Source organism: Dromiciops gliroides, chromosome 2 (assembly GCF_019393635.1).
Source record: "Dromiciops gliroides isolate mDroGli1 chromosome 2, mDroGli1.pri, whole genome shotgun sequence".
In the NCBI taxonomy this organism is placed as follows: Eukaryota; Metazoa; Chordata; class Mammalia; order Microbiotheria; family Microbiotheriidae; genus Dromiciops; species Dromiciops gliroides.
This window is the reverse complement of record NC_057862.1, coordinates 138,456,461-138,483,796: the sequence shown is the minus strand read 5'-3', so window position 1 is coordinate 138,483,796 and position 27,336 is coordinate 138,456,461. Positions and strand designations below refer to the sequence as shown.

At 37.1% G+C, this 27,336-nt stretch overlaps 1 protein-coding gene across 1 annotated transcript in view; it reads left to right on the top strand.

The window, feature by feature from the left end:
* The window catches only part of PCSK6 (proprotein convertase subtilisin/kexin type 6), a 260,225-nt gene that overhangs the window by 136,474 nt on the left and 96,415 nt on the right, over positions 1 to 27,336 (top strand). Inside the window, exons 11-12 of the mRNA XM_043985253.1 lie at positions 167 to 284; positions 26,439 to 26,627. Of these exons, the coding sequence (XP_043841188.1) occupies positions 167 to 284; positions 26,439 to 26,627 (307 nt within the window). The remainder of the gene's footprint in view (positions 1 to 166; positions 285 to 26,438; positions 26,628 to 27,336) is intronic.

Below are 27,336 nucleotides of genomic sequence, written 5' to 3'. Positions count from 1 at the left end.
AAACAGGACTAGGAGAAAGTTTTTCAATTTGTCTGAGAACCTGACATCTCCTTGCCACGTAGCTTTGTACCATGGTCCATAAATTATAGCTCATAATTCCAGCCATGAATGACTCTTAAAAGATCCAAACAAAAGGAGCCAGATTCTGAAGCTTCTGTCTTTTTAGTTAGCCATCTGTATGGATTTGGCTTGGTGGATGCTGAAGGTATTGTAGTTGAAGCTAAGAAATGGAAGGCTGTTCCCTCCCAGCATATGTGCATCGCTGCAGCAGACAAGAGACCCAGGTGAGTTTTTGCTCTGGCTTTGTGTTATTTTTCATGTGAATTCCTGTCATCTTATATTTAAGGCTATTTTAAGGTGACTGTGAAGTGTGTGTGTGTTTGTGTGTATGTGTGTGCATACACACACTTGCACATATACGCTTGCACACGTGCATGCCCATACATGTACCTTAGGAACACTGTGATATTTGCTTTCTTTTCTGGATTGGTTTGGTAACAAAGCAGGCTCTCTGGGACATGGGGAAGAAGATCCTTCTTAGTTCACTGTGTATCACCCCATAACACTCCAAGATAAAAACACCATTAGTCTGTCAATTCTGACCTAACTTCTGAGAGACTTTCTTCTAAAAATAGGCATACAAAGTCAAACCACTGGTCCACCCAATTCCGTTTCTTATCTCTTTGATCTTTTATGCCACGGGGTGATCATTGCCTTCCATGTCAGCAAGTTTAAAAGTTAGAGAGACATCCTCAAATAATCCTACCTTTCTAATAACTAATTATTGTTCCTCTTATTCATTTTTAGAGTAAGTGGCTCCTTACAGTGATCACCTAAAGTAGCGTACTGTTTTGGTTTTTTGGTTTTTTTTTTGCAGGCAATGGGGGTTAAGTGACTTGCCCAGGGTCACACAGCTAGTAAGTGTCAAGTGTCTGAGGCCGGATTTGAACTCAGGTACTCCTGAATTCAGGGCCGGTGCTTTAACCACTGCGCCATCTAGCTGCCCCAAGTAGCGTACTGTTAATGACCTGGAACACCTTCAAATTTCTAGTTCTAATATTCAATACAATTCAACGAATGGTCATTGAGTGCCTGTTACAACAAAGCACCATGCTAGGTGCTGAGGACATAAAGATTTTTAAATGACATGTAGGGAATAAAGGGATGAACTGGAAGACAGGAAGATTTTGGTTCAAATCCTGCTTCAGACACTTACTGGCTCTGTGATTTTGGGCAAGTCACAACCTTTCTCTCCCTCATCTGTCAGTCAGTAAACATGTGCACAATGCCTGCTATGTGTCAGGCACTGCGCGAAGCACTGGGCATACAAAGAAAGATAGTTCCTGTTGTCAGTGAACTCATGGTCAGTGGGGTGATTGGATTCCTTGAAATCTAAGGTCCCTTTCAACTCTGTGTTCTACTGGAGGGGTCACAACTTTACTGTAGTTATTCCAAGATTTCATGAATGAGTTCATACTCACCTTTAGGAACACCCTTGAGGTACCACACCCATATTGAGAATGTTTATCAGGCATTACTGCTCTGGATGGATCAAAACTCAAATTGCATTTGCTTTCTATTTCAGTTTTTTAAGAAGTTAGATATATTCATTCACTGTGAATTTTTAAATAAGATTCCCAGCCTATAAAGTGAATCAAACAGAAGATCCTAAATACATTAGTAGAGAAAAGCAGATGGTACTCCTTATGAATTCTGTATGTGCAATTATCCTAGTTTAGGAAGGAAAGAGCATCCTTATAGAGTGTCCCAATAGTTCTTATTCATTGGAAAAAAGGGGCTATAAATATTATTATTGGATAATATGTGCTTGAAAATGAAATGATATATCTATAAAAAGTGATGGTGGCTGTTGTTTTAATTTGTGAACTAAGGCAGACTATCATGTGTCAAAACACATCTTTCTGAAACAGCTCCACTTCTTCTAATAAATACCCTACCATACTGCCAAAGAAATCTGAGAAAGTATTTGGAGCTAACATGAAGGGAGGTGTTTTGTTTTGTTTTTTCTCTTTAGAAGTTGTATTTTCATAGTTCTGCTAACTCTACAGATTGTCACCTGGGTATGCTCTCTAACATACCTCACAGACAGACATGCAAACATTCAAATAGCAGTCTTAAACTCTGAAAGACCATTTATGGTAGGGCCTATGACTGTCTCATTCAGAAGTAGGCTTCATAAAATAAAAGGGTGAGGTTTTTTATGTTTATTTATTCTAAGAGATGCTTTGGGTAGAGCAAGCGTCTTACCCATAGGAACAGGCATACAGAGTCAAACCAATGGTCCATTCAATTCAGTTTCTTATCTCTGTGATATTTTATGTCAGGAAATGATAATTGCCTCCTGTGTCATCAAGTTTAACAATTAGAGAGATATTCCCAAATAATTAACTTTTTAAATAGCTCATTATTTTTCTCAGGTTGTGATGGCTTTTAAGAATATCTCAGAAAGAAAGACATAAACAGTGTTGGATGTCAGATAGGAGTTGTCCTTGCAGCTTTGATTCAATTTGCTGACCAAATGTTTGGCCTCTTGCACAGTGTTGGTGTCTCCAATTTAAAACAGATCTGTTTGTATGCTTTCCCTTTCAGGGCAACTCCTGAATAAAGCATTTTTACCACTGCCAAAAATATATTTTTTTAAGGGAGAGTGGTGCCTAGGTAGGGGAATGATTGTTTTTATTTTATTTTTTCAATAAAAGCACAAAGTCTAGACAGTGCAAGTTGAGGGGAACAGCTATAACATACAATGTAGCATTGTTCTTTTTCTTTGAGGAAAGCAGAAATTCAACCAGTTCCATCAGGAGATGAATCAGACTCCTATTAAATAAGCATAAAGATTAATTTTTCATTTAAATCTCTCCAGAACTATTCAGAAAACCCAACAAAATTACCACTCCCTGCTTTACTTTCTTCATCAATCTATCCAATTCCACCTCAGCCATCCCTAAGGAAATGAAAATTGGATAAAGTTTGAGGTCACTTTGCAGTAATAAGAGGTGTGTGAATGTCAGAAATGTTTTTTCTTTTTTTTTTAAACCTTCTGCCCTTTGACACAGCCTTAGCTGACTCTGGTACAGAGTGATATTATTCCTTCAAATGATAGTTTGACTGAGCACTATCAGACTTGAGAATAAGCTTGGGACAAGAGGTCAAGTCCTTGGGTAAAATTAAAGACCATTTGTTCTGCCGAAGCCTTTAGAAAACTTTCAAGGTCTTTTGGTGGCTCAATGCCTGTTAGTTTTGCTAATTTAAAAGAAAAAAGGGGAGGGGGAGGGAAGAAGCAGCCTTTAGAATTGGGACAGTTCTCATGGCTAGCCTCAACTTTGCTTTACTTCTTTGATCTTCATGTCTTCTGGGTGTGGTGTCTCCCTGCCTGCATCTATCTAGTTCTTGAGCTTTCCTCCACCTCTGCCTTTTTCAGCATCTCTCCCTCTCATCCTGGAATCAGTTTTTGAGCAGTTCCTAGGATCTTCTGTCCACCCCAAACCAGGTCAAAGCCTCCTCCTTCAATGGTGAGTAGCAGAAAGAGAGAGAGTAAGAGAGAGAGAAATAGAATCTTTTCTCATGGATTCCTCTTACCTATACATGTGTGCTTGTGTACCTCCTCTTTCATAGAAGGAGAATGCTCTTCTGGGATGGGGCAAATGGTTGGATAGCTCTGCTCATAGAACCGAACTTTAGAAAATAGACTTGGGAAGTGACTTAGGATATGGCTGTCCCTGATTCTTGACTCTCCTGAAAGTATTCTGAATTTGAAGGATAAACGGATGCATTATTAAGTAGTGTTTTCATGTTGTAAGGTCCCTCTGCATTCCCATGAGTGATGGTAATAGTAGAAGAAGTTATAATAAGATGCATCTGCTTCATTCTCTCTATCTAGCCCAATCACCCAGCCTGATCCTTTTGGGATAAGGTCGTTGTTAAAAGAGATAGATCATCACATTTAGTGTTGGATCTAAAGTTGAAGGCTTCTTCCCTTAGGTGTCAACTTAGTGTTCTCAGCTAATGCTCAGGAAATAGCATTGCTGCTTTTATTGGCCTGAATTACAGAAACCAATTGGGTTGGGATTTTGTGGAAATAGACAAGATTAGTCACCATTCGGAAAAATGACATTTAATTTATTTAGTATAAAATGGCATGTCCTATGTCAAAGAGAATACTCTTTGCTACTTATGTTAAAAGCTCAATCAGAAAAGACCCCAATCTAGAAATATGATAGTATAGGTAGAAGAATTTATATTTCTAGATGGGGCATCATAGAATTTAGGGAGTAGTTCCAGTTGGATCGTTATTCATAAAGACATTTAACCTTTCCAGTTCTGACTTTTCTCTTATTAAACAATCATTATATGTGTGTGTGTGTGTGTGTGTATGTATGTATGTATATGTGTGTATATATGTCCCTTTACTGGATAAAGTTTCAAATATAAGTGAACTGAATGAAAACAAAGGACAGTACACTGGATAAAAATATGAAAAATTGTATACTGTCCCATTATTTTCTTTGAGCTCATGAATAGGACTTTATATTGTAAAGGCATATATTGCAAATAATATGGTTCTAAGAGATTCTTCTTTTCAATACTTTGTTGTATAGATGATTTCATCAGAGTAGATACTTCCCATTGTAGCTGTTGAAACTGAAGACCAAGAAAATCTGGCTAATGTGTCAGGGAAAAAACAATCAGTAAATTCTTCATGAAATTATAGGTATAGATTTTTTTTAAAAGTCATGTATCAGGAGTCTATTTACACTTATATTGTGAAGGAAAATCATTTGTTAAGAGTTACATGGTGTGATAGAAGATGTCAGCAGACAAAAGTGTTGGCTAAGCCTACATTCCTACTGTGAAATTCAAATATAATTATAAAAACTAATCAATTTTCATTTGCTCATGGAGTTCTAATGGCCTTAATCTAGGCTGAGCATCTCACTTTGACAAGAGAAGTAGAAACATAACCCCATTTAGTAAATTTATAAGTTCTTCCCTGCTGCAGACCATACATATGTCTACATTCCATGGGAATGGAACTGAAATTGTGTTTATTTTGTTTTTAAAATAGTTTTTCTCCAAGGTGAAAAAAAAATAAAATTACGGCAATGTTTTGGGAGAAAAAGGAACCTGGTTTTTAAATGTCTTATGTATCCCTTGAGACTTTTCAAGTCTGTTCTATCCTTGCTTTCTTAATAATTCAGAGTTCTATGAAAGCTACTAAGATTTTCCTTATTATTCTCTGAAGTGACTTAGTTTTATATCATTCTTAAGATAAACATTAAGACAACTATTAAGACTTATTTAAAAAAGACTTAGGGGGCAGCTAGGTGGCGCAGTGGATAAAGCACCAGCCCTGGATTCAGGAGGATGGGAGTTCAAATCCGACCCCAGACACTTGACACTTACTAGCTGTGTGACCCTGGGCAAGTCACTTAACCCTCCTTGCCCTGCGCAAAAAAAAAAAAAAAAAAAAAAAAAGACTTAGAGGAAGGCCTCCAATATATAGGATAGATTCTCCAGAGTGGGTCATTGGAAGAAAAAGAATTAAAATCACATAGGATATAATCTCCAAGGATGGATGGGGTTATACACATTGAAGAAATCATTGATCTATTGAATTATCAAACGTTAAACACATTTAAAGACAGTAAGACCTGAAATGCATATTCTGTCAGTTTAAACTTATTTGAGAAATGACAGTCCCTACTGGGTTGATAGTTCAGCATTGATCTGTATTTATCTAAATGAAGAAATGTTAATTCATGCTAATGATGTAAAGACAAGGCACAGATTCAATTTAATTAAACAAAGGGGTCAGACTAGATGACTTCATTAGGGTCCCTTACAATGTGGAATGCCTGCTATTCATTTGTTCACTAAATGACTATTTATTAAATGCATATATTTATTATAATCAAAATACTATGGGGGGATGGAGATATGATATTTAAGTGTGATCTCTACCCTTATAAATCTTACAGCCTAACTTGGAGGACATGACACATGCAAAAATGCAATGCCATAAAATAACTAGACTGGAGAATAAAATATAAAAATTTAGTGTGGGTGGGTGAGGCTAGAGGAATTAAATGTCATTTCTTACTAGAGGAATCAAAGGAAACTCTGGAGGAGATAATATTTGAGGTGCGGCTTGGAGGATGGACAGAATGTCAAAAGGCAAAGATAAAGTGGAGGGGAAATCCAAGTGTAGGAAATGGGATACACAAAGGCCCTATAGGCCTAGGACTGTCCTGGGTGGTTTAGAGAATACAAAAGAAATGAAACATATAATCTCTTTGCACAAGGAGTGTCCCAGTCTTACTGAGGAGCCAATCCTTAATCACAATGAGCTTATATTTTAATGAGATTGAACATAAAGTTAATAAACAAAAGTTAATAAACAAATAAAGTTAATAAAGTTAATAAACAAAATAAATAAAGTTAATAAACAAATATGTATAAAAAGTAGTTATATACAAGGTAATTGGGGAGTGAGGGCACCAGCAATTGGGGGAGGGGAATTAAGAAAGCTTCCTGTCTGAGCTGTAGAGAAGAGAAGGACTTTATTAGGTAGAGATAAGAGGGGAGAAAGAGAAGGGAATGAGCATTTTTATACCAACATGTGTCAAGCACTGTGCTAAGTGCTTTTTACAAATACTTCATAAAAAACCCTGTGAGGTAGATACTATTATTACCCCCATTTTACAGTTGAGGAAGCAGCCAAACAATGGCAAAATAACTTGCTCAGGGTCATACCACTATTAAGCATCTATAGCTGGATTTGAATTCAAGTCTTCCTGACTCCTGGCCCAGAACCCTAGTCCCTATACCACCTAGCTGCCTTAAGGTAAGGACGTTGTGCATTCCAAGCATGGAAAATGACCAGTACAAAGACACAGAAATAGGAATATCATGTGTGAGAAACAAAGGCTAGGATAGGTGAATTGCAGTATGTCAGAAGGAAATGATGAACACTGAGGCTGGGAAGATTGGTAGGGGCCAGGTTGCAGAGGATTTTAGAAGCTAAATGGAGGTACATAACTGTTGTACTGATAGTGAATATTATAGGAAGTCAAAACAGAAATCTAAGAAATGACATTCCACTATAGGGTAACAGAACTGAAAATTTGGAAGTCACTCATACTATGTCTAGTGTACAATAATGAGACTGGCCTGTTTGGAAGTAAGGGTTAGAGTTGAAGTATAATGAGAAAGAAGCTAAATGAGAAGACAGATCATATTTTTTTTTTTTTAGTGAGGCAATTGGGGTTAAGTGACTTGCCCAGGGTCACACAGCTAGTTAAGTGTTAAGTGTCTGAGGCCGGATTTGAACTCAGGTACTCCTGACTCCAGGGCCAGTGCTCTATCCACTGCGCCATCTAGCTGCCCCGACAGACCATATTTTGAAGGGCTTTGAATACTAAGCAGAGGAGTTTGGATTTGGTATTGGGTCATTGCTTAGCAAAATTTTGGGCTCAAGACCCCTTTACTCTCTTAAACATTATTGAGGACTGGACCACCCCACTAAAAGTTTTTGTTTATGTGGATTTTATCTATCAATATTTTCCATGTTAGAAATTAAAATGCCTTAATATTATAGAAATTGGTATGACCTCATAGATCCCTTGAAAGGATCCCTAGAGCACACTTTGAGAACCATTAGTTTAGATAATATAGAGTAACAACACTCATTCATTCGTTCATTCAGCTAGATGGCAAAGTGAAGAGAACATTGGACTTGGAGTCAGGAAGACCTGAGTTCACATCGTTCCAGACACTTTTTAGTTGTGTGACCCTGGGCAAGCAAGTCACTTAGCTTTGATCTTCCTCAATTTCTTCTTCAGCAAAATGGAATAATAATAATAGCACATATCCCATGGTTTCTGAGAGGAAAAAATGGGATGATATTTATAAAGCATTTTGCATACCTTAAAGTGCTACATACATACTAGCTATTGTTATGATTAATTATTATTATTCAATAAGCTTTTATTAAGCACTATGCTAGGTACCAGAGATCTAGATAAAAAACACAGAGATAGTCCTTCCTTTAAGGAGCTAACATTGTACTGTAGGGAAATAGTGTATACAAAGTAAAGCCAATGTGAACTGATTAGAAAGGAGGACACTAAAAACTGGCGTGATCAAGAAAGGCCTCTTGTAGAAGGTGCCACTTGAGCAGAGCCTTGAAAAAAGTTGGAGTTCATCTCTGGAGAAAAAAAAAAAACCAGGGGTCATCTCTGTAGAGATTACCAGATCTATACATCTAGCCCTAGTCCCTCTTCTCCTGAGGTATATACCTGCATCACCAACTGGATCTTGGAAATCTTAAGCTGGATGTCCTAGAAGCATCTCAAACTCCAGAACTTATTATGATTCCCCTCCCCCAACTTCTCCCTTTTTTGGGAACTTTCCTACTACCATCAAGGGAACCATCACCATCTTAGTCACTCAGACTTGCAACTTTGGTGTTACCCTTAGCTCCTTACTCTTATCCCATGTATCTAAATCTGCTGCCAAATTTTGCCCCTTTTGCCTTCACTACATCTCTTATACATGCCCCTTTCTCCACTCACACAGCCTCCACTCTAGCTCAGGTCCTTATCACCTCTCTTCTGGGCTATTGCAATAAACAAAGCTAGTAAGTGTCTGAGGTGGGATTTGAACTCAGGTCTTCCTGATTCCAAGTTTAGAAGGTTGTTACTCTATATTGCAATTTTTCTAAAGCACAGATATGACTATATTATTCTTCTCCCACTATTCAGTAAGTTTCAGTGACTCCTTTTTGCCTTGAGGATCAAATATAAAACATTGTTTGGCATTCAAAACTCTTCATGATCTTTCCCACACACTGTATGAGTCAGCTACTCATACAAGCAAACCTACTTGGTTTTCCTTGCAAATAAATTTCCCACCTCCATGTTTTTGCACTGGCTGCCTCCCATACCTGGAGAACTTTTCTTCTTCACCTAATCCTTTTTGCTTCCTAGTCTCCTCACTTCTAGTAGCTTCCCCTCTGACAGTGCCTCCCACCTACTCTGCATATACGTGGCATATAGCTGCTTATTTACATTTGTATCCCCCATAAGTCTGTGACCTCTTTGAGGGCTGGAAGTATTTTTACCTATATTTCTATCCCCAGAACTCAACACAACGTCTAACACATAGTAAGCACTTAAGTGCTTGTTGACTAAGTGACTGACTAAATGTTGTAGATGGGGAACAAAAATTAGTTTGGTAGGATTGTGTGAATTATGTGAAAATGAATAATGTGAAATAAATATGGAAAGATGGATTGGAGTCAAATTGTGATGGGCCTTAAATACCACATGGAGTAGTTTACATTTCATCCTAGAGGCAAAAAAGAGCCATTGAAGGGAGAAGGAATTTTTTTCAAAATTAGGACAATATATAGTTGAACTGGTTTTTCTTGCATCAACATTGAGATAGGAAGAAAATGAATCAAAAAAAGGAATAATGACCAAGGATAGCACTGAGGTGTTGAACGACTCCCTTCCCTCGTGAGGATAAGAAGAAATTTAGGAGAACTGAGAAATGGGAAAAGATAGGAAATTATGGTGAGATAAATTTTAGGCTTCATAGGAAGTGAAATTTATATGGGTGGTGGTGAGATCAAGGGTTGGACCATCCCTGAGTGTGGCTAAGATGGAAATCATAGAATGAAAAGATCAATGAACTGGGTTCTCAAGGATATAGCAACATGTATATTAAATTTTTCAAAAATAAGGGCAAGGCCTATAGTGGAGATGAAGACTATAAAAGGAACATGATAAAAAGTAGTATTGGGGGGAAAATAAGATGGCCTTAATGTCCAGAATAAATTGGAATGGAGAGAGAGGGGAAGAAGGAAGACCAGTTAGGAAGCTGTAGTTGCAATATGAGCATGACTTCAAGACCTAGACTAGATAAGGACAAGAATAGGTTTGGGAGGACTAAGGGTAAGGAGACATAGAAAGATAGGAAGTTATGGTCCACTGGGGTCTTGATTGTGGAAACTGAAGGAGATAAGTAAAGTCCAGAGATATCTTATAGGATTTGGGGAAGTCCAAGACAAATTTTCCTTTGGTATATTATCAGAAATCCACACAGACACCATGTGCAGTCCTTCATTGAACTCCTATAGCACTCATTATCATCTCCATCGTACTCCATAGTGTATGGAAAATAACAATTCCACTACAGTATTAAGTTGGAGTCTACAGGACTGCATTCATATCCACTCTGCTACTTACTACCTATTTCATGGGAGCTAGAAGAGACCTCAGAAATCATCTAATCCAATTTACCCATTATATAGATGAGAAAACTATGACCCAAAAAGTAATTTGCCTAAGGCCACATAATGTGGCCTTAACTTAACTCTTAATTCTGTCTAGCCCGATTCCCCTGGGCATCAATAGGCTCATCTGTCAAGTGAAACAATTGAATTAGATAACCTAGAGGCCTGAAGAGGGGAAGGGATCATGAAGCTTCTGTGACTCCCAGGTAAAAATGCACAATCTTGTCTTAGCATTGAAATTCCTTCGTTATTTAGTGCCAACCTATCTGATGTCACATTGGCTTTTCCTAATGTGTGGTAGGTTCCAGCCCTGTATACAATATTCCATCTCTAGCCCCTTTGTCTACACAGACATGCCATGAATGCTCTGCTAACTTTCCTCTGTCTCTTGGAATCTCTAACTCCATTTATTGTTCACTTAGTGCTACCCTCTGCCAAGTTCTTTTATTTCTCTCTGTCTCTCTCTCCACCACTGCATATATACATATATATATGTGTATGTATGTATTTGGTTATCTGTATCCCTCTTCTAGCTCAATGTCAGGAACATTATGACCACTTAATAAAGCTTCTTGAATCAACTAAACTAAATTGAATTGCATCTAAAATTCCTTCCAGCACTTAAGTCTTATGAACCTATGATAGCTTATGTTTTACAGCAGTCCACAACTTGTGAATATTGAACAGATCAGTGGGATATGTCTGGAGCACCACTCTGAGGCACAACTGCTCTTTGTTCCATAGTTCAAATGATCTATTATCTTATACAGATGTTGTGGTATAGGGAAGTGCCTTCTGTAATGCTGACACAGAGTATTAATAAGTTACTAGTGGACAGAATTACATATCCATCACTCTACCCACCTGCTCTTTAATGTTAGCAGAGTAGGAGATATATTCCTGGTGTCCCTAATTTAAACTTGGAATACATTTCCAAGTTCTGTGGGAAAATGCATTACAAGTTCAGAGAAATGATTTTCAAACAAGATTTGCAATATAACCTGTTGGTAAGTTAGAATTACTTATATTGTAATTTATTTATGTGATTTATCCCACTTCCCCAACTAGCCTGTAAACCTCTATAGAATGATGTTATCTTGTGCACAATGTAGAACACAATAAATGTTGAATGATTAAATGAATATACAAATATTCTCATACACTCAGATATCACCCCACTTTTTATTTTCAGTCCTGATCCCTTCCAAGTTTGGACCTGATTAAACAGGCCTTAGATCATTGTGGAAAATCAACACAGTAGGCAATCTATTTAAAGATAATCCAAAGTTGACTGTAGTTTTACCTTAAAAAGCATTAACTACCACCACCAACAACAAAAAAATGATCACTTTGTAGCTATGAATGGAGCTTTCTACATAATACCTTGTAAGAGCTCAACAAGTAAAAAACACAGGAGGATGGTCACTACATTTCTTTATTCTGCTCATCTCAAGAAAAGGTAGGCACTCCCAACTGCAGACTAAAAGAAAACTGACTTTATATATATGCAAATATGCATTTTATACTACCTAATTGCTTAATTAATCTAAAGCAAACTTGTCTATCAATTCAGATTAATGGATAGATAGCCTCTTTACAAAAGATCTTTTTTAAAGACCAAGAATGGAAGCAATTTATTTCCAAAATAAAGGTCTGTTACAAATTCCTAAAATAATGTATCTGCTACAGACACTAATTATAATCTTGTAAGAGGAGCTACTCCCATTTTTTAAAAAGTGGCTTTTCTCCTAGCCCCCAAATCTTAGACAGTAACAAAGCCTTCAGCTGTCACAATATACTTAAGAGATTATATTACATTGTCACATTTTTGGCACTACTTTCTTCTAGTTGAATGTAACAAAACCTTCCCAGATTAATCATAATCCCTTTTGATCACTCACTTAATCTAGCTTGGTTACTCCTTAATTGTATATCCCTTGTACTGTCAAGTTGTATACAGTTTAAAAAAAAAAGAGCTCAAATAATTTGAAACTTCAATCCAAATTTCCTTCCTCTACACTCTGTTTTTATGAGATATAAATAATAAGACAACAAGGTTGTATTGAGTATTTGGTAAGACAAAACAACAATAAAAATATCACAAAGGGCCCAGAACACACATTCAGTTCAGTCTCCTCGATCTTTTACAGATACTGTAAACATAGATGTATTGTAACAGAAAAAGGGCTGAATTTAAGACTGAAAAATCAGTTTCTAACCCTGACTCCAGTGTTAATTAGTTATGTAATGCTGGACAAATCATTTAGCCACTCAGAACCTGTTTCCTAATCTGCAAAACAGGCATAATGATGCATTAGCTATTTTAGAAGTTGTTATGAGAGCCAAATGAGGCAATGTATGTAAACAGTTGTACAATAACTCTTAAAGCATGATCTTACACCATCTCAGAATTGGAAGCAACTTCAGAAATCATTTAGTCTCATTCACAGATGAGCAGGAATTCTTCCTCTGGCTGTGCCAACAAGTGAGGGATGATCATCCAGCTCCTGCTTGAAGATGTCCAGTAATGGGAACTCACTACCTTCTAAGGAAGCCAATTCTACTTTTGGACAGCTCTGTTAGGAAACCTTTTTTCTATCCAGCCAAGCTCTTCTTTCCAACTTCCAGCAGTTGCTTCTAGTTCTGCCCTATCGATCCAAGCAGAATAAATCTAATTCTTCCTCCACATGACAGGGATTTGAATCCTCTCAGACCAAAAAACAAAACCCCCCAGCCCTAATCTCCTATGCAGAAGAGTTTAAGGATGGGGTTGCTTTTCTTTTCTAAAAGATAGCCTATCTCAGGGCCACTAAGTGGCACAGTGGATAAAGCACCGACCCTGGATTCAGGAGGACCTGCATTCAAATCCATCCTCAAGACACTTGACACTTACTAGCTGTGTGACCTTGGTCAAGTCACTTAACCCTCATTGCCCTGCCCCCCCCAACAAAAGCCCATCTCCTTTAAGTGTCTCCAAGCAAAGTAACCCCAATTTTAAAACGAGAATCAATTTTTTCCATTGTCTTTAACTGCATGCTACACCTTGGACTCATGGTTTTTTGTCCACTAAAACCTCTAGGTCTTTTTCATGTGATCTTGTCTTGCCTCATCTACCCCATCCTGTACTTGGGCAGTTGGATTTTGACCTTTACCTTTAGTCTTTTTACATATTATCTTTAATAAGGGTACACATGATGGGGGCAGCTAGGTGGCATCAGCCCTGGATTGAGGAGGACCTGAGTTCAAATTTGAGCTCAGACACTTGACACTTACTAGCTGTGTGACCCTGGGCAAGGCATTTAACCCTCATTGCCTGGCAAAAAGAATAAAAAAATAAGAGTACACATGAAGCTAAAAATTAATTAGAGACCCTTCTTGAAGAAGAGGAAAGTGAATATTCTGAAGAAGCAATTGTTTATCTTCTAAGAAATGCTAAATTCTTAAAAGCAATCAGATGAGAGCTAATCCAGGAAGGTACAAAGAAGAAGAGAATAATGGTGATTGGTGATTCCTTACTAAGGGGTACTAAGGAAACCATTTGTTCACCTGACAACAATAGAAAAGGCTGTTGTCTTCCCAGGACATGTATGTAAAACATAACAGAGAACTTTAACAAATTACAGTTACCAACTTCTGATGATTCAGATGGCCACAAGTGACATTGCCAGAAGGAACCAGAAGTCATAGGCAAGAAGCTGATTCTATTTTTGTACTCCTACACATTGAAAGCAAGGAATGCAAAAAAAGAAAATTTTATTTGGGAAATAAATGGATAGTTAAGATGGTGTCTGAGAATGGATTTGGGTTAAAACAAAAGAATTACAATCTCCTGGCCAGGTTTAGAGTACACTTAACAAAGGCTGGTAAGAATGTATTTGTCTAGTATCTTGCAAATCTAATCAAAGGGGCTTTAAATATAAAGGAATGAGAGGAAGGGGAAGAGAAATCTGTGTTTATCCACCAAGTCAGATGTGATAGAGAGTAGCTTCTGTGAGATGTCCAGAAATTCACAGGAGACAAAATCCAAGAAAGGCGAAAGTAGTAAGATCCATGACTTTAGATGTCTATAAACATGCCTAAAGTTTAGGCAACTAAAGATGGAACCAGAGAGCCTAAAGCAAGAAGGCAAATTTGACTTCGTCATCATTCGTGAGACTTTAAATGAAATCCATGGTGAATATATATCCCTAAATGAGTATACCTCATTCAAAAGTAATAGAATAAGTAAAAGGCAAGGGTGATGGAGAAGCATTGTATCTTTTTTTTTTTTTTTTTTAGTGAGGCAATTGGGGTTAAGTGACTTGCCCAGGGTCACACCAGCTAATAAGTGTTAAGTGTCTGAGGCCGGATTTGAATTCAGGTACTCCTGGCTCCAGGGCCTGTGCTCTATCCGCTGCACCACCTAGCTGCCCCCAGAAGCATTGTATCTTAAGAAGGCATACTCCTGAGGAAATCCAGAGAGGGAAGGAGCATTTGAGTAGACAGTGGATGCAGAAAGAGCAGCAGTTTTGTCATTGAAGCATAATATAATATGACACTTGTACAGCAAGAGAAAGAGGGTTAGGAATTCAGGAAGCAGGTCACAAGCTTGGCAAAGAAGCATGAGATTGTAGCTGTCTCTCTGCCAAAAACATAGCAGCTGATAACAGTGATGATCACATCCTTCAGAAGGTAGAGAAACCAACAAGAGGGATTTTTTTTTGCAGGGCAATAAGAGTTAAAGTAACTTGCCCAGGGTCACATAGCTAGTATGTGTCAAGTGTCTGAGGTCACATGTGAACTCAGGTCCTCCTGAATCTAGGGCCAGTGTTTTATCCTCTGTGCCACCTAGCTGCCCCTGGACATTTTTTTTTAAGCTCGCTTCTCTCTCTCTTTTTTTTTTTTTGGTTGGGCAATGAGGGTTAAGTGACTTGCCCAAGGTCACACAGCTAGTAAGTGTCAAGTGTCTGAGGCCAGATCCAAACTCAGGTCCTCCTGACTCCAGGGCCAGTGCTCTATCCACTGTGCCACCTAGCTGCCCCCAAGCTTGCTTCTCATTAGCAGGGAAAACTAGTTGCTGGGATGGAAATGATAGTAACTTTAAGTAGAAGTGACTACTCCCTCTTGGAGTTTGTGTTAGGGAAGAAAAGCCAGGCATAGTTTGATATGCACCCTAGATTTTGGGAGAGATGATTTTAAAGGGTTCAAAGAAAGTTTAGATACATAGGCTGCTAGAGATTAAAATTTTACTGGAAAGTTTACTCCAGCAGGATGATGGGAAGTTCTCATGAATGAAATTCTGAACTCGCAAAGAGAAACAATTCTGTTGAGGAGGAAGAGGGGAAATTTCTCAAGGAGACCAATGTAGATATAGAAATGTAGATCCAGATACAGAAATTCACTAACTTAGATTTTTTAAAGATTAAAAAAATCAAGAGCAAGTAATGAAAGATAGATAAAACAGTATGGATCTATAAAAATATTACCAGAAGTTCTAAATTTCTGAATGAGCTGAAACTGTCAAGGAAGTTTAAAAAAACAATGGAAAGTAGCCTTTTTTTTTTTCCAAAGAAGAAATAGGACTGTTATTCGGGGTGGATGGGATAATGATAATTCACAACAAAGAGAAAGTGTAACTACTCAGCTCTTATTTTTATTTCTGATTTTTCTGCCAAGGAGAATGATCTTTGCACAGGAAATGACAACAGAAATGGCTAAAAGGGAACTGACCCCCAATTTAAGCAAGAGAGTATCTGACTACCCCATATGAATTCAAATCACTAGAATCATATGAATTATATCCTAGTATGCTAAAATAACTGGCAGGTATGATTACTAATATTGGAAGATTTTATGTAAGATTAAAGATTTTTTAAATTGTGGAGAACAGGAGAGGCACTATAGGATTGGAGGACAACTGTCTTATTTTGCAAAAAGAATGAGAGTAAGGTCAAAAAACCATAAACCAATGAACTTGAATTTGATTCCTGAGAAAATTTTAGTTTAGATAATTTTTAAATGGTTAAATAACAATCTAGAAAAGGAAGTGGTAATTACAAAGAGCCAGCATGGTTTCATCCAAAATAGGTAATGCCAAGTTAACCTTCTTTCTTTCTTTTATTTTGACAGTTACTAAACTATTAGAACAAGGTACTACTACAGTTTGAATTTGCTTACACATTAGCAAAACATTTGCTAAATTATATTCTTGTAGAAATATCTACAAGACATCTTTTGATGTAAGCTAAGTGATAATAATATTAGATGGATTTGGAATTGGTTGAATGGCTGGATTCCAAAAGCATTTGTTAATGGTCAATGTTATCTTGACTCTCTTGACAGGTCTCCATTGGATTGTTCTAAACATTGGGGCTGTCTAACATTTTTGTCAGTGGCACCAATGGCATGCATATCGAATAAGAATTGGGTATATTGTAGTAGCAACTTCTTTTTTATATATATGTTGAACTAGATAACCACTGAGATGCCTTCCCACTCTGGAAATCTATGATTCTGTATAATTTGGCCCATTGTTTTAACCTGTGAAGGTCTTTTTAGATCCTTTTAAATATCTTGTCCAACATGTTAGCTATTCCTCTAAGTTTTATGACATCTGCCAATTTGATAAATATGCTATATATTTATGCCTTAATCTAAATAACATATAAATGTTCAAACTGATCCTTTAGTTTACACTGAGTCATTCAACCAGTTCCAAATATACCTTATCATTACTATAGTGTAGCCCTCAGCTATTCGTACTGTCTGAGGAGCAATTTTGTCACATGCCTTACAAAATCCAGGTATTCCATGTCTTCTTTCCCTTGCTTTGCCAGTCTAATAATACTGTCAGAAAGGAAATGAAGTTTGTGGGGCATGAACTGTCCTTCATGAATAAGTTGATTAGTAGCCTGTGTATCCACTTCAGTCTCTTTACACAAATCCTACTTTTATAGTTCTTAGTGATCACTATTTCCCTTTATAAGTACTCTCAATCAGTTCTCTAGATTTTTGCCAGTAATTGAAGTGATTGGTCTGTGGTTTAAAGACTCCTTGTTTTTCCCTTTATTGGAAAGCTGAACATTTGCCAATCTGTAGTCTTGTGAAAGTATTTCCATTCAGCATAGTTTTTCTAAAATCACCCAAAATGACATAGCAGTCATATTTTCAATACTTACATTACCCTGGGTTGTAGTTCATTTAATCTTTGTAACTTGAATTTATGGAAGTAAGCTAAATCCTCTCTTACCACTTCCTCACATTTCTTGGGTTTCAATATACTATTAACTACTCTTTGTTTCATTCTTCCATCTCTGAAAGTCGTTCTCCTCATTAAAAAATACTTACTTCAATGTGCCAAGGATGTTTGATTCCATCAGTATTGGTACTTCTTCCACCAATGCAAATTATAATCCCTCTATGTCTTGAAAGGTGCTTGAGAGTTGCTGTGACTGTATTATCCTGTGCACATCCTGGTGATGTGCCTCTGAACTTAGCCTGATTAACAAATAGGAGACAGGAGACATGTAGCCAATTATGAATTAAATCATTATTTAAAATTTTTCATCTTGCTAAACAGAAGTGCAGTAAAAGTTGATTGATTCTGCTTTCTTTCCATCATCCATTATCATCTACCCTTAGTTTAATTTTTTAAACTTCTTGATCCCAACATTGTTTGTTTGTTTTTTTAAGTGTTTTTGCTGTCCAGATTTAGAAAGAATCATTCATGAGACACCTGACATTCTTACAGGTTTAAATTACTTCTTTATTTTTATCATTAGTTAACTGTCCTTGCTTCCATCTTTTGCATGCCTTTTGAAATTTTAAATTTAGTGAGGTCCCTGTGTATCTACATGAATATCTTTGGATAATGTTCACTTTTACTCCCTAATTGGTAACATTTATTTAAGTTATCAGAGTTTTATTTTTGCGAACATCCCCTCCCTTCTGAGTCAACTTCCCCTGGAAAATTCTAGGCCATAGAATCTGACCTATGCTTCTAAATTTTATTCTCTCAGATCTAGGGTTTACATTAAATTATGCCTGACTTTCTCTGCCTATCTATTATGAATTTTATAATAGAGTGCTCACTTCCTCTCAAGGTTTTCAAGATTTCTACTTTAGTAGTAAGTTTCTTCTAATTGGTCAGAACCAGGTCCAGAAGAGTTATTGCTTGCATCATTTCTTCCAGGTCCTAAAATTTAGATGATCAGTAAGGTAAGTAAAAAACTCATCAGCAGCACTGCTTATGTGATCAAAAGCATGTACTATGTTTCCCTGATAGGTTTATGATTTGCTTCTTGAACTTTTATCTACATCATACCACAATATTACTTTTGAATTACTCCCACCACGATGTTGCTTCTCCTTTTGTTGGACCCTTAGCCAAATACTTTTTACCACATTTCTCCCCTACATTTCATAGATTTCCTTTCAGGAGTATAGGTTTTCAGTATACAATGCTACTCTACAATTCTTTTTATGTAATAAGTTCATTTTGAATAAGGTATACTCTTCCATGGCCACATTCCAATTTTAAGTCCCATTCTATTAAATCTACCTGTGAAATCAACCTCATTGAGTTACAACCTATATAGTTCACCTTGTTTATTATCCATATTCTGCACATTTGTATATTGATATCTGGAGCCATTAGTTTTATTACTCTACCTCTTCTTGGATGTTGTTTCCTATGAATTACAGCTTCTTTCCATTGATATTCTTGTTCTTTTGTAATACCTGCTATGAATTCTAAGTGTTAGTGGATAAAGACGCAAGATTTTATTTCCCCCATTTTTAATTTAAAGTCCTTTTGTTCAGCCCCATAATTATTCTGGCAAATATATATTTTTACTGGCACTGATCAGATTCCAAAATCCATCTATTCAGGTCTTTGATCTTTGCTGATCCAGTGTCTTTAGAGACATTATTAAAAATAATAACTTACATGTCAATGTAAGTTATTACTATTAAGTTATTAATATTACTACACAATACTATGCAATGAAAATTGCTCTTCTGAGAGTTGACCCTAGGGCCCTGAAAGATCCTCTTTCATCAAAGAAAGATTCATTTATGTTCAATAGTCTGTACTTACAAAGGTAAAAAAAAGAACTAGTACATTATAGACAGATTTTAACAACAAAGGAAAAGTAAGTTGGGGATTGCTTGTAATTCTTTTGAATCCCTTGTGAAGGCTTTGAACATAATATTAATTTAGCAAATTGAGAGATAATAGAACTTCAGAGCCAGATGGGACCATATCCTCTAGTTTGGCTTAATTTTGGGGTGAAGAAAATGAGATGGAAAGGCTAAGTGATTTGCCCACTTCATACAGTTATTAGTAGAAGAGTCAAGACTGAAATCTACACTTTGATTCTCCTATTTTTTTCCCCTATAATACACTATGCTGCACAAAGGGATGGGGAACATCCTCAATGGTGCTACACATTAAGGTAATGTTGAGGAGGAGCAAATGAGAATGGCCAGATGTTAAGAGCTAGAAAGGGTCAAAAAAGATCATAAAATCGTAAATCGTTTGAGCAAAAAAGAGAATTTAGAAATAATCTAGGGGGCCAGCTAGGTGGTGCAGTGGACAAAGCACAGGCTCTGGATTTAGGAGTTCCTGATTTCAAATCTGGCCTCAGGCACTTGACACTTACTAGCTGTGTGACCCTGGGCAAGTCACCTAACCCTCATTGCCCACCCCCACCCCCCATGTAGTCTAATATTCTCTTTTTTACAAAAGAAGAAAGTGAAGGGTATCGTAGTGAAATAGCCCATTCAAGGCCCATTGAATCCCTAATAGAATGTTTCTTATACCCTTCTTAATCTCTCTGAAAATGTTGTATGAGTATAAAGGAATTCAGGATGCTGTAAACTCCCAGGGTTTTTTTTCTTTAAATTTAAAAGCAGGGGCGGGTAGGTGGCGCAGTGGATAGAGCACAGGCCCTGGAGTCAGGAGGACCTGAGTTCAAATCCAGCCTCAGCCACTTAACACTTACTAGCTGTGTTACCCTAGGCAAGTCACTTAACCGCAATTGCCTCACCAAAAAAAATTTTTTTAATTAAAAGCATTGTATCTTTGACATTATAAATGTTTGCTTCTTATTTAAGAAACAAAAGACATCCTGTTTATGGAAAATGAAAGCCCAAGCAGTAAGTTACTGGTCTTCCAGCATTTGGAGAGTTATTATGTAGGCTCCTGACTAGTTATTCTCTTCATCTACAAATGGAAATGACCTGAAAAGAAAACAAAAGTTCACTTAAATTTGACATGAAATTAACTCGAATTATGAAAGGGAATAAAATGTGGCATATAGTTCAAAGGAAATATCATTCCTGTATCACTTAAAATCCTTTTAAAACAAGCCACAATATTAGATCTCTTCTGATCCACTATGACAGTCATATGCAGTAATTTTGTACTGATTGGATAGGGAGAGGTCCTAAAGACAAAAGGGCAAGAAGGGGTTGAGTCCCAGCTAGAATTGATCATTCCCAAATGGGGAATTCCCAAATGGGGAATTCCGAAATAGAAATTGCCCTGATATAATCTTGAATTGTTTAGGTATTAATGTTCTTAGCATCAAGAGATGGGCTACTTAATCCATTGAGGTCCTTTTTAGCCCTTTGATTCTGATTTTATATAGATAAGGTGCCGGTATGTACATAATACTAAGACACATGCTTTTCTGCTCTCTCATGTTTTTTAAATTTCCTTGTAATTGAGTTGCTTTTGTTTGAATGACAGGATCTTTTCTCCCCCACTAATTCTCCTTCAAATTAGCAAATAGGATTCAAATTAATTGCATTATCCATTCATTTTAAATTAATGACTAGGTGGGGCATAACTGTAGTTTCTGATTGAGCCTACTCATTTCCCTTTCTTTCTTTTGAGTTAGAATGGACTATGACCTTGTTGATTCCTAGCAAGTTATGGTTGTTGATATCTGTCCTTACCATTTACATGTGAAATATTTGTGGCTCCGAGTCACTGAAGTTAGCCCTGACACCATAAAGTACTTCAAAGCTGTTATTTTAGAGGTATTTTATTTGCATAGTTGGTTTGGACTTCCTTGAAAATCCTACTTAGAGGTCTCATCGTTGCTTGGAAATGAACTTAGATTCTTGAAAGTTTTGGTAATAAAATAGAAGCTCCCTCAGGCCCTAAAAGTCAGAAAGACTATAGTCCTTGAGCACAGGCCAAGGACATGTCTATTATCCAAGGATTAGCCTAAAGAAATTCAGGGAAGATCATCACTGCATTGAGCTCTAGAGTGGTGGATTTGAGTGTCATGGAAATATGGTGTTCCAAGAGACCATCCATTAAAGCCCCTCTCATCATTAATCTTCAAATGTTGATATGTCATGTGGGAAAGTGACAGTTTTGAATACGTCACCCTCCATTTTGCCTTTGTACCAATTCCTTTAATTTTTCCACAAATTAAGACTTCCCCCAAGAGTAAACCTAACCCACAAATGTTCTACATCTGGACAAACCTCTCACAGACTCCTTAGGATCCTGACCTAGATATCCCTATAAACCACTCCCACTGACTTGTAGTCATGTTACATTACCTCTCACTATCTGACTCATGTGACTTCTCACTAGATTAATTAAGTCACTTCTACCATAATTCTCTGTTCACAATTTGCTCTCAGTATTCCATACTCCACCTTGCCACAAACACACCAGGGCTGTATTTTGTACTACCATAGCAAATAACAATCGCAAGTTTGAGTAGAACCTCTTGACATTACTTTATATCCCAACCACTAATTATCAGTTACAGACCATTTTGAGTTCCTTGGGCTTTCCATGTATAATCTGCCTGTCTTTCAACTCAAACATTTCCAGAGACAAAAAATACTGTTGGTGGTGATAGTATTTTGATAGGAACTAATAAATAAAATGCAAATTAACAGAATAAATGTATATGTGTAGTATGTGAAATTATTATCCATATAGAGATTTGTGCCTTAAATTAAAGTCTTAATTGCACACCTTTTCTTACTTTCCCAAAAAACTAGTGAGGTGCCACAGTCTCTTTGCCTTCTCAGTTCCATAATCTGGCATTTTATATAAAAACAAATCTTCACTAAATTTTTACTCTTGTGCCTTGTCATGGGTGGGGAGGTGATCCTGGGCTCTCAAAGACCATGCCAGTGATGGCTAGATTTTGGCAAGTCCCGTCAGACTGGCTAGCTTTCAAGTATTAGCCCAATCTGTTGCTATTGTCCAAAGACCAGCCTTGCTAAGCTTGGCAAGGTGATGAATTTTACTTGGCCACAGCAACTTGGGGAGGAAGGGTTGCAATCTGCATTGGTGCAGAGAGTACCCACACTGTTGAAATTTGAGAACTTTGGAAGTGTTGAAGTAAGCATGCCAACTAAATTCTAAAATTAAGAATTGTAATGGTTATAACTTATAACTTTGTCCTGAGTCTACACAGGTGATGATATCTGTGTTTCTAAAGCTAAGTGGAGATTTTTAATTGTTTCCAAAGCAAAGACTGTCCTACTTACTTATGTGCATATGCTTATTAGATATAAGAAACCTTAAAGGTCTTCTGATCCAACTTCTTTATTTTATAGATGAGGAACCTGGGCCCCAGAGGGGTTAAGTGATTTGCCCATGGTCTCCCAAGTAGTAAATGCTAGAACTAGGGTTCAAACTCAGTTTTTATGACTCTGAATTCCATGTCTATTTCATGATACCACACTACCTCTCTCATTAGGGTAAAAAGTATGACTACATTCAAGGAGTTAGTAAAGTACTTAAAAAAAATAACAATATCACAGATTCACAGAATTAGAATTTAGACTTTAGAGATAATTGAGTCCACCCCCTCATTTTATAGATGAGGAAACTGAGACTTGTGGAGTTAAAGTGCCTTGCCCAACATCATAGAAGTAGTAAGTATCTGAGGTAGTATTTGAACCTATGTCCTCCTGACTCTCAGCCTAGTGCCCTTTCCTCTACAGATTGCTGCCTCTCATACATGTGGAAATCCTAACGCAATTGGCTGATTTCCATGGTTAAATATTATATTTATTCAGTCTTTAGCCAGAAACTTTTGTTTTGCCTTGCTTGCTTGTTGAAGTTTCTAACTTACTGGGACTAGGGGAGAGAATGAAGCCTTTCTCAGTGCTTTTAAGACATCTGGTTTCACATCGTCATTTGAATTCAAATAATATGTCTATGGTATAGTGAATATCACAAGAATTACCAGAATCTACATGTTATTTGGAAAATAAAATTCTAAACAGAGAAAAAAAAAGAATTGCCAGAATCTTTGGTCTGTGGTACAATTTCTGAGCCACATTAAGGCTTTTGTTTGTGCTTTAGTTTGGTACAGGGTGCTATGCATTTGGAAAGTGTGACAATTTGGGGTCTGAGTTGCTTTATTGCCATACTTTTGGTTAGTAAATAGAAACTATGCTTTCAGATCCTCTGAAAATAATAGATTACCTCTGGACTCTTGGTTGTTTCTTTTTTCCCTCTTGACACCCTAACTGACTGCATCCCCCCCCCTTCTCACTTTTTTTCCTTAGTGCATGAAAAATTATTTACCTGGATATGCACAACATGGCAGTGGGTTGAGAATCTCTCAAAGGTTTTCCAAGTCTGTTCTCCATCTGCCATGGTGGGTACCACTAAACAACAAACATAGGCAATAAAACTTTGGAGGAGGCAATGAAAGGAGCCAGCATCTCTAAATCAATTGGTGGTATATGCAAATCATGTTTTCAAATATTTACAAATTCTCAGAGGGAATTACATCACTGTTTATAACTATTTTGATTGTTTTTTATGACTAAGGCAAAATGGAGCCAAACGATGTAATTCCTAAGAGCCTCTGAGCATATGCTTACAAACCTCCCAAGAGGAAAATCTGGGGCATAATAGGAAAACTGCTCCCTCTAATAAATTGTGCATTAACAACATGGTAGGGGAATTATTAATGTGATGGTGGGTGGTGGTTGTTTATACAGCAAAGAATGCAATCTTTCTTCATTTTGAAAATCTTGATTGTTAAAGACCCAGAAGCTATGAAGATGTGAAAGAAATGTTCATGCAGAATGGGAGGGTTGGTGCCACAGGAATTTAGGTATAGCATTTAGATTTAAAGTCAGTTTTGTCTGGGGAATGCATTAGATAATGCATATGGAAACAGGTCTCATGTCATTGGTGTTCTGTTTTACCCTTAGATTCCTGTTTGAATGTGAAAGTTTCAATGAATTTATAATGTAGATCAGTGGTGTCAAGCCTAAATAGAAATTGGGTTGAATAAACCATGTATAAGGATCCCTAAAACTGAATATTCTCTTAGAAAATGATATATTAACATTTTCTATGTTCTATTGTATTTTTATTTCTTTTATTAAATGTTTTTCCAATTACTTTCAATCTGGTTCAGTCAACAATTGGGAGTGTTGAATGACAAAATGCTGCTTTGTGATTGACATTTCCAATGTAGATTGCCTTTTCAGTTTCCTAATAAAGAGGAAAAAAGAAGTCCAGGTAAATGAAGCTTTAGTAAGGCTTGGGGGAGCATGATTTCTTTGTAGGGGCCTTCTAGTCACCTGCTGATTCTTGGGTCATAAGAGAGGAGGAAGGAATAGTGCCAGAAAGCTTTTCCTCATTTCCTTCCCTTACATCACACCTATACTCACTCATTTTTTTTTAACATATTCCATTTTCTTCTGTCCTAAGCCACGCATTCTTTAGCATCAGGACCCACATTTCTAAAATTCAATCCTTAGATGAGGCTTGTGGTACATTTTTATCTTCATCATAAACCCTCTGATAAGACTTAGTAAAAAGTAGGATCACCACTTAGAAATATCCAAGGGAGCACACCCCTACACAAGGAAATTGTTCTCAAACCACTTAGACCTTTAAAAATAGAAACAGAAATTGTATTATGATCCTTCCTGTCTTCTGTGAGCTAAAATCTTATTCCTTGGACTTATCTTAGTAGAAGCTAATGACAAGGGGGAAAGGCCTTAGAATCAAGCAGCAGGATTGCAATTTTTGAACCTGTGAACAATTTGCCTTGCTGGCAGTTCTCCTAGGGGGCTGCCCTGCCTCAGGTCTTTTTTCCTCAATGCCTATTCTCCAAACAGATCAGATAGGAGATACTTCAGAGTCCACTTCCCCTTCTTATTGAACTGACCAGACCTCAGATGGACATAGAGAATGATAGCTCAGGACACCACAAAACCAAACTGGCTGTGCTGTTGTGATGAAGAACCACTGTTCTCCCACACGTTGAAGTGTCCCTTTTCTTTACTTGGCCCAACAGAATGATGCTAGCCAACTTCCATTACAAATACTCCTGTCTTCATTGGATCCTGGTTAACTGCTAGCCCTCTTGAGTGGGATTCACCAGTGTCTTTAACTGGAGTCATCATCAGTGCCACTGCTGCCTATGTTTCTTATACTGTGTCGGGACCACCTCTTTCTTCTTGTTGATGACATTTATAGAAAACTTTCAAAATCATATAGAGAGAAAGTTTGATGTGCTATTTCCCATAGTGGCTTACAGGAGCCCATCACTTGGATATCCCCAGGGCCAAAAATTGCCTCTTGCATTTTATTTTATACATGTCAGTGGAACTTAGTAGGCTTGACTCATCAATCAAGAAACATTTTTTAGGCACCTATTATATGTCAGGCACTGTGCTAAGCACTGAGGATACAAAAAGAGACAAAAGACATCTGCCCTTGTCCTTTCCTTTTGGGGGGTGTAAAGTGGAAGGTAAGGATACATTTAAAAAAATATTTACACACGTCATTGCATTTAAGAAGGTTGTTTAAACCGTCAGGTAATGAGTTAAGGAATAGGTGCTGGGGAAAATAATCTAGGACCAACACAGTTGTGTTGGTGGGAATGAAAGGAGAACAAATAAGAGATTTGGGGATATTGTTTAAATAAAACAAGAACTTAAGGCTAGAGGGCCAGCAGTTGAAACTGCTTTATCAAACTTGAAATTAATATGGTAATATAAGAAAATATAAGAAAAATATAAGACTATATAATATAAGAAAAAAGTGGGGGACTGCTAATCTATATAGAAAGTGAATCCATCATTATTTTTTTTCTCTTTCTCCACCCCCCCCCCATATCTCTAGGATTATTCCCATTGAGCAAACTCTTCGGACAACAGCCCTGACAAATGCATGCGCAGACCATTTTGACCAACGAGTAGTTTTCCTCGAGCATGTTGTAGTTCGAGTTTCTATTTCACACCCACGGCGAGGAGACCTTCAAATTCACCTGATTTCTCCCTCGGGAACCAAGTCTCAGCTTTTGGCAAGGAGGTAAAATTTCAAGCTGTATTTGAGAGGAGTGTAGTATGCCAGTATTTACAGCTGCAGATGACACTCTAGTCAGTTTTGAGCACAGAATGTCCCTAAAAGAACTGTCCCTTAGAACAAAAAGGGTAAAACTTCCAATTTATTTTCAGTCTGTCAGTTTCACTCAGTTTTTCTCCTAGCAACTAGAAATGTCTCTTTTATAGCCATAGGTTCAGGTGTCTATATCTGTTTCTAGATGTGTATCTATACATATATATATATATGTACATGTATATGTGTATCCATGATTACAAATAGATATTTCAATATTTTAGTATATACAAAATGTCATCTATTTAAAAAGTATTTGGAAACCTAGTCTATTTTTTATTCTTTCCTGGAAAACTTTCCAAAGGGGGGGAAAAAAAGAAGAGAATATTTTTAGTGGAAAAAGATGTAGAATAGTCCCTGTGATTTTAATTTGTACTTGTGATATGCATTTAAAGTGACTTTCTTTTTAGCCATATTCTTTTGGAATTTTAATTGAGAACCTCTATAGTCCCATTTTGTTTCTCTTCTTATTCAGCATTTAATTGAATTTTAGAGCTTGAATGTACTGGGAAGGTTTGTTTTGGAGACTTTGTTTATCTTGGGTGTGAGAGGATAGGTCCGAACAGAGGGCTTCCTAGCACCACATTTTAGCATAACCCATGAGAAATTTCCTATATTTAGG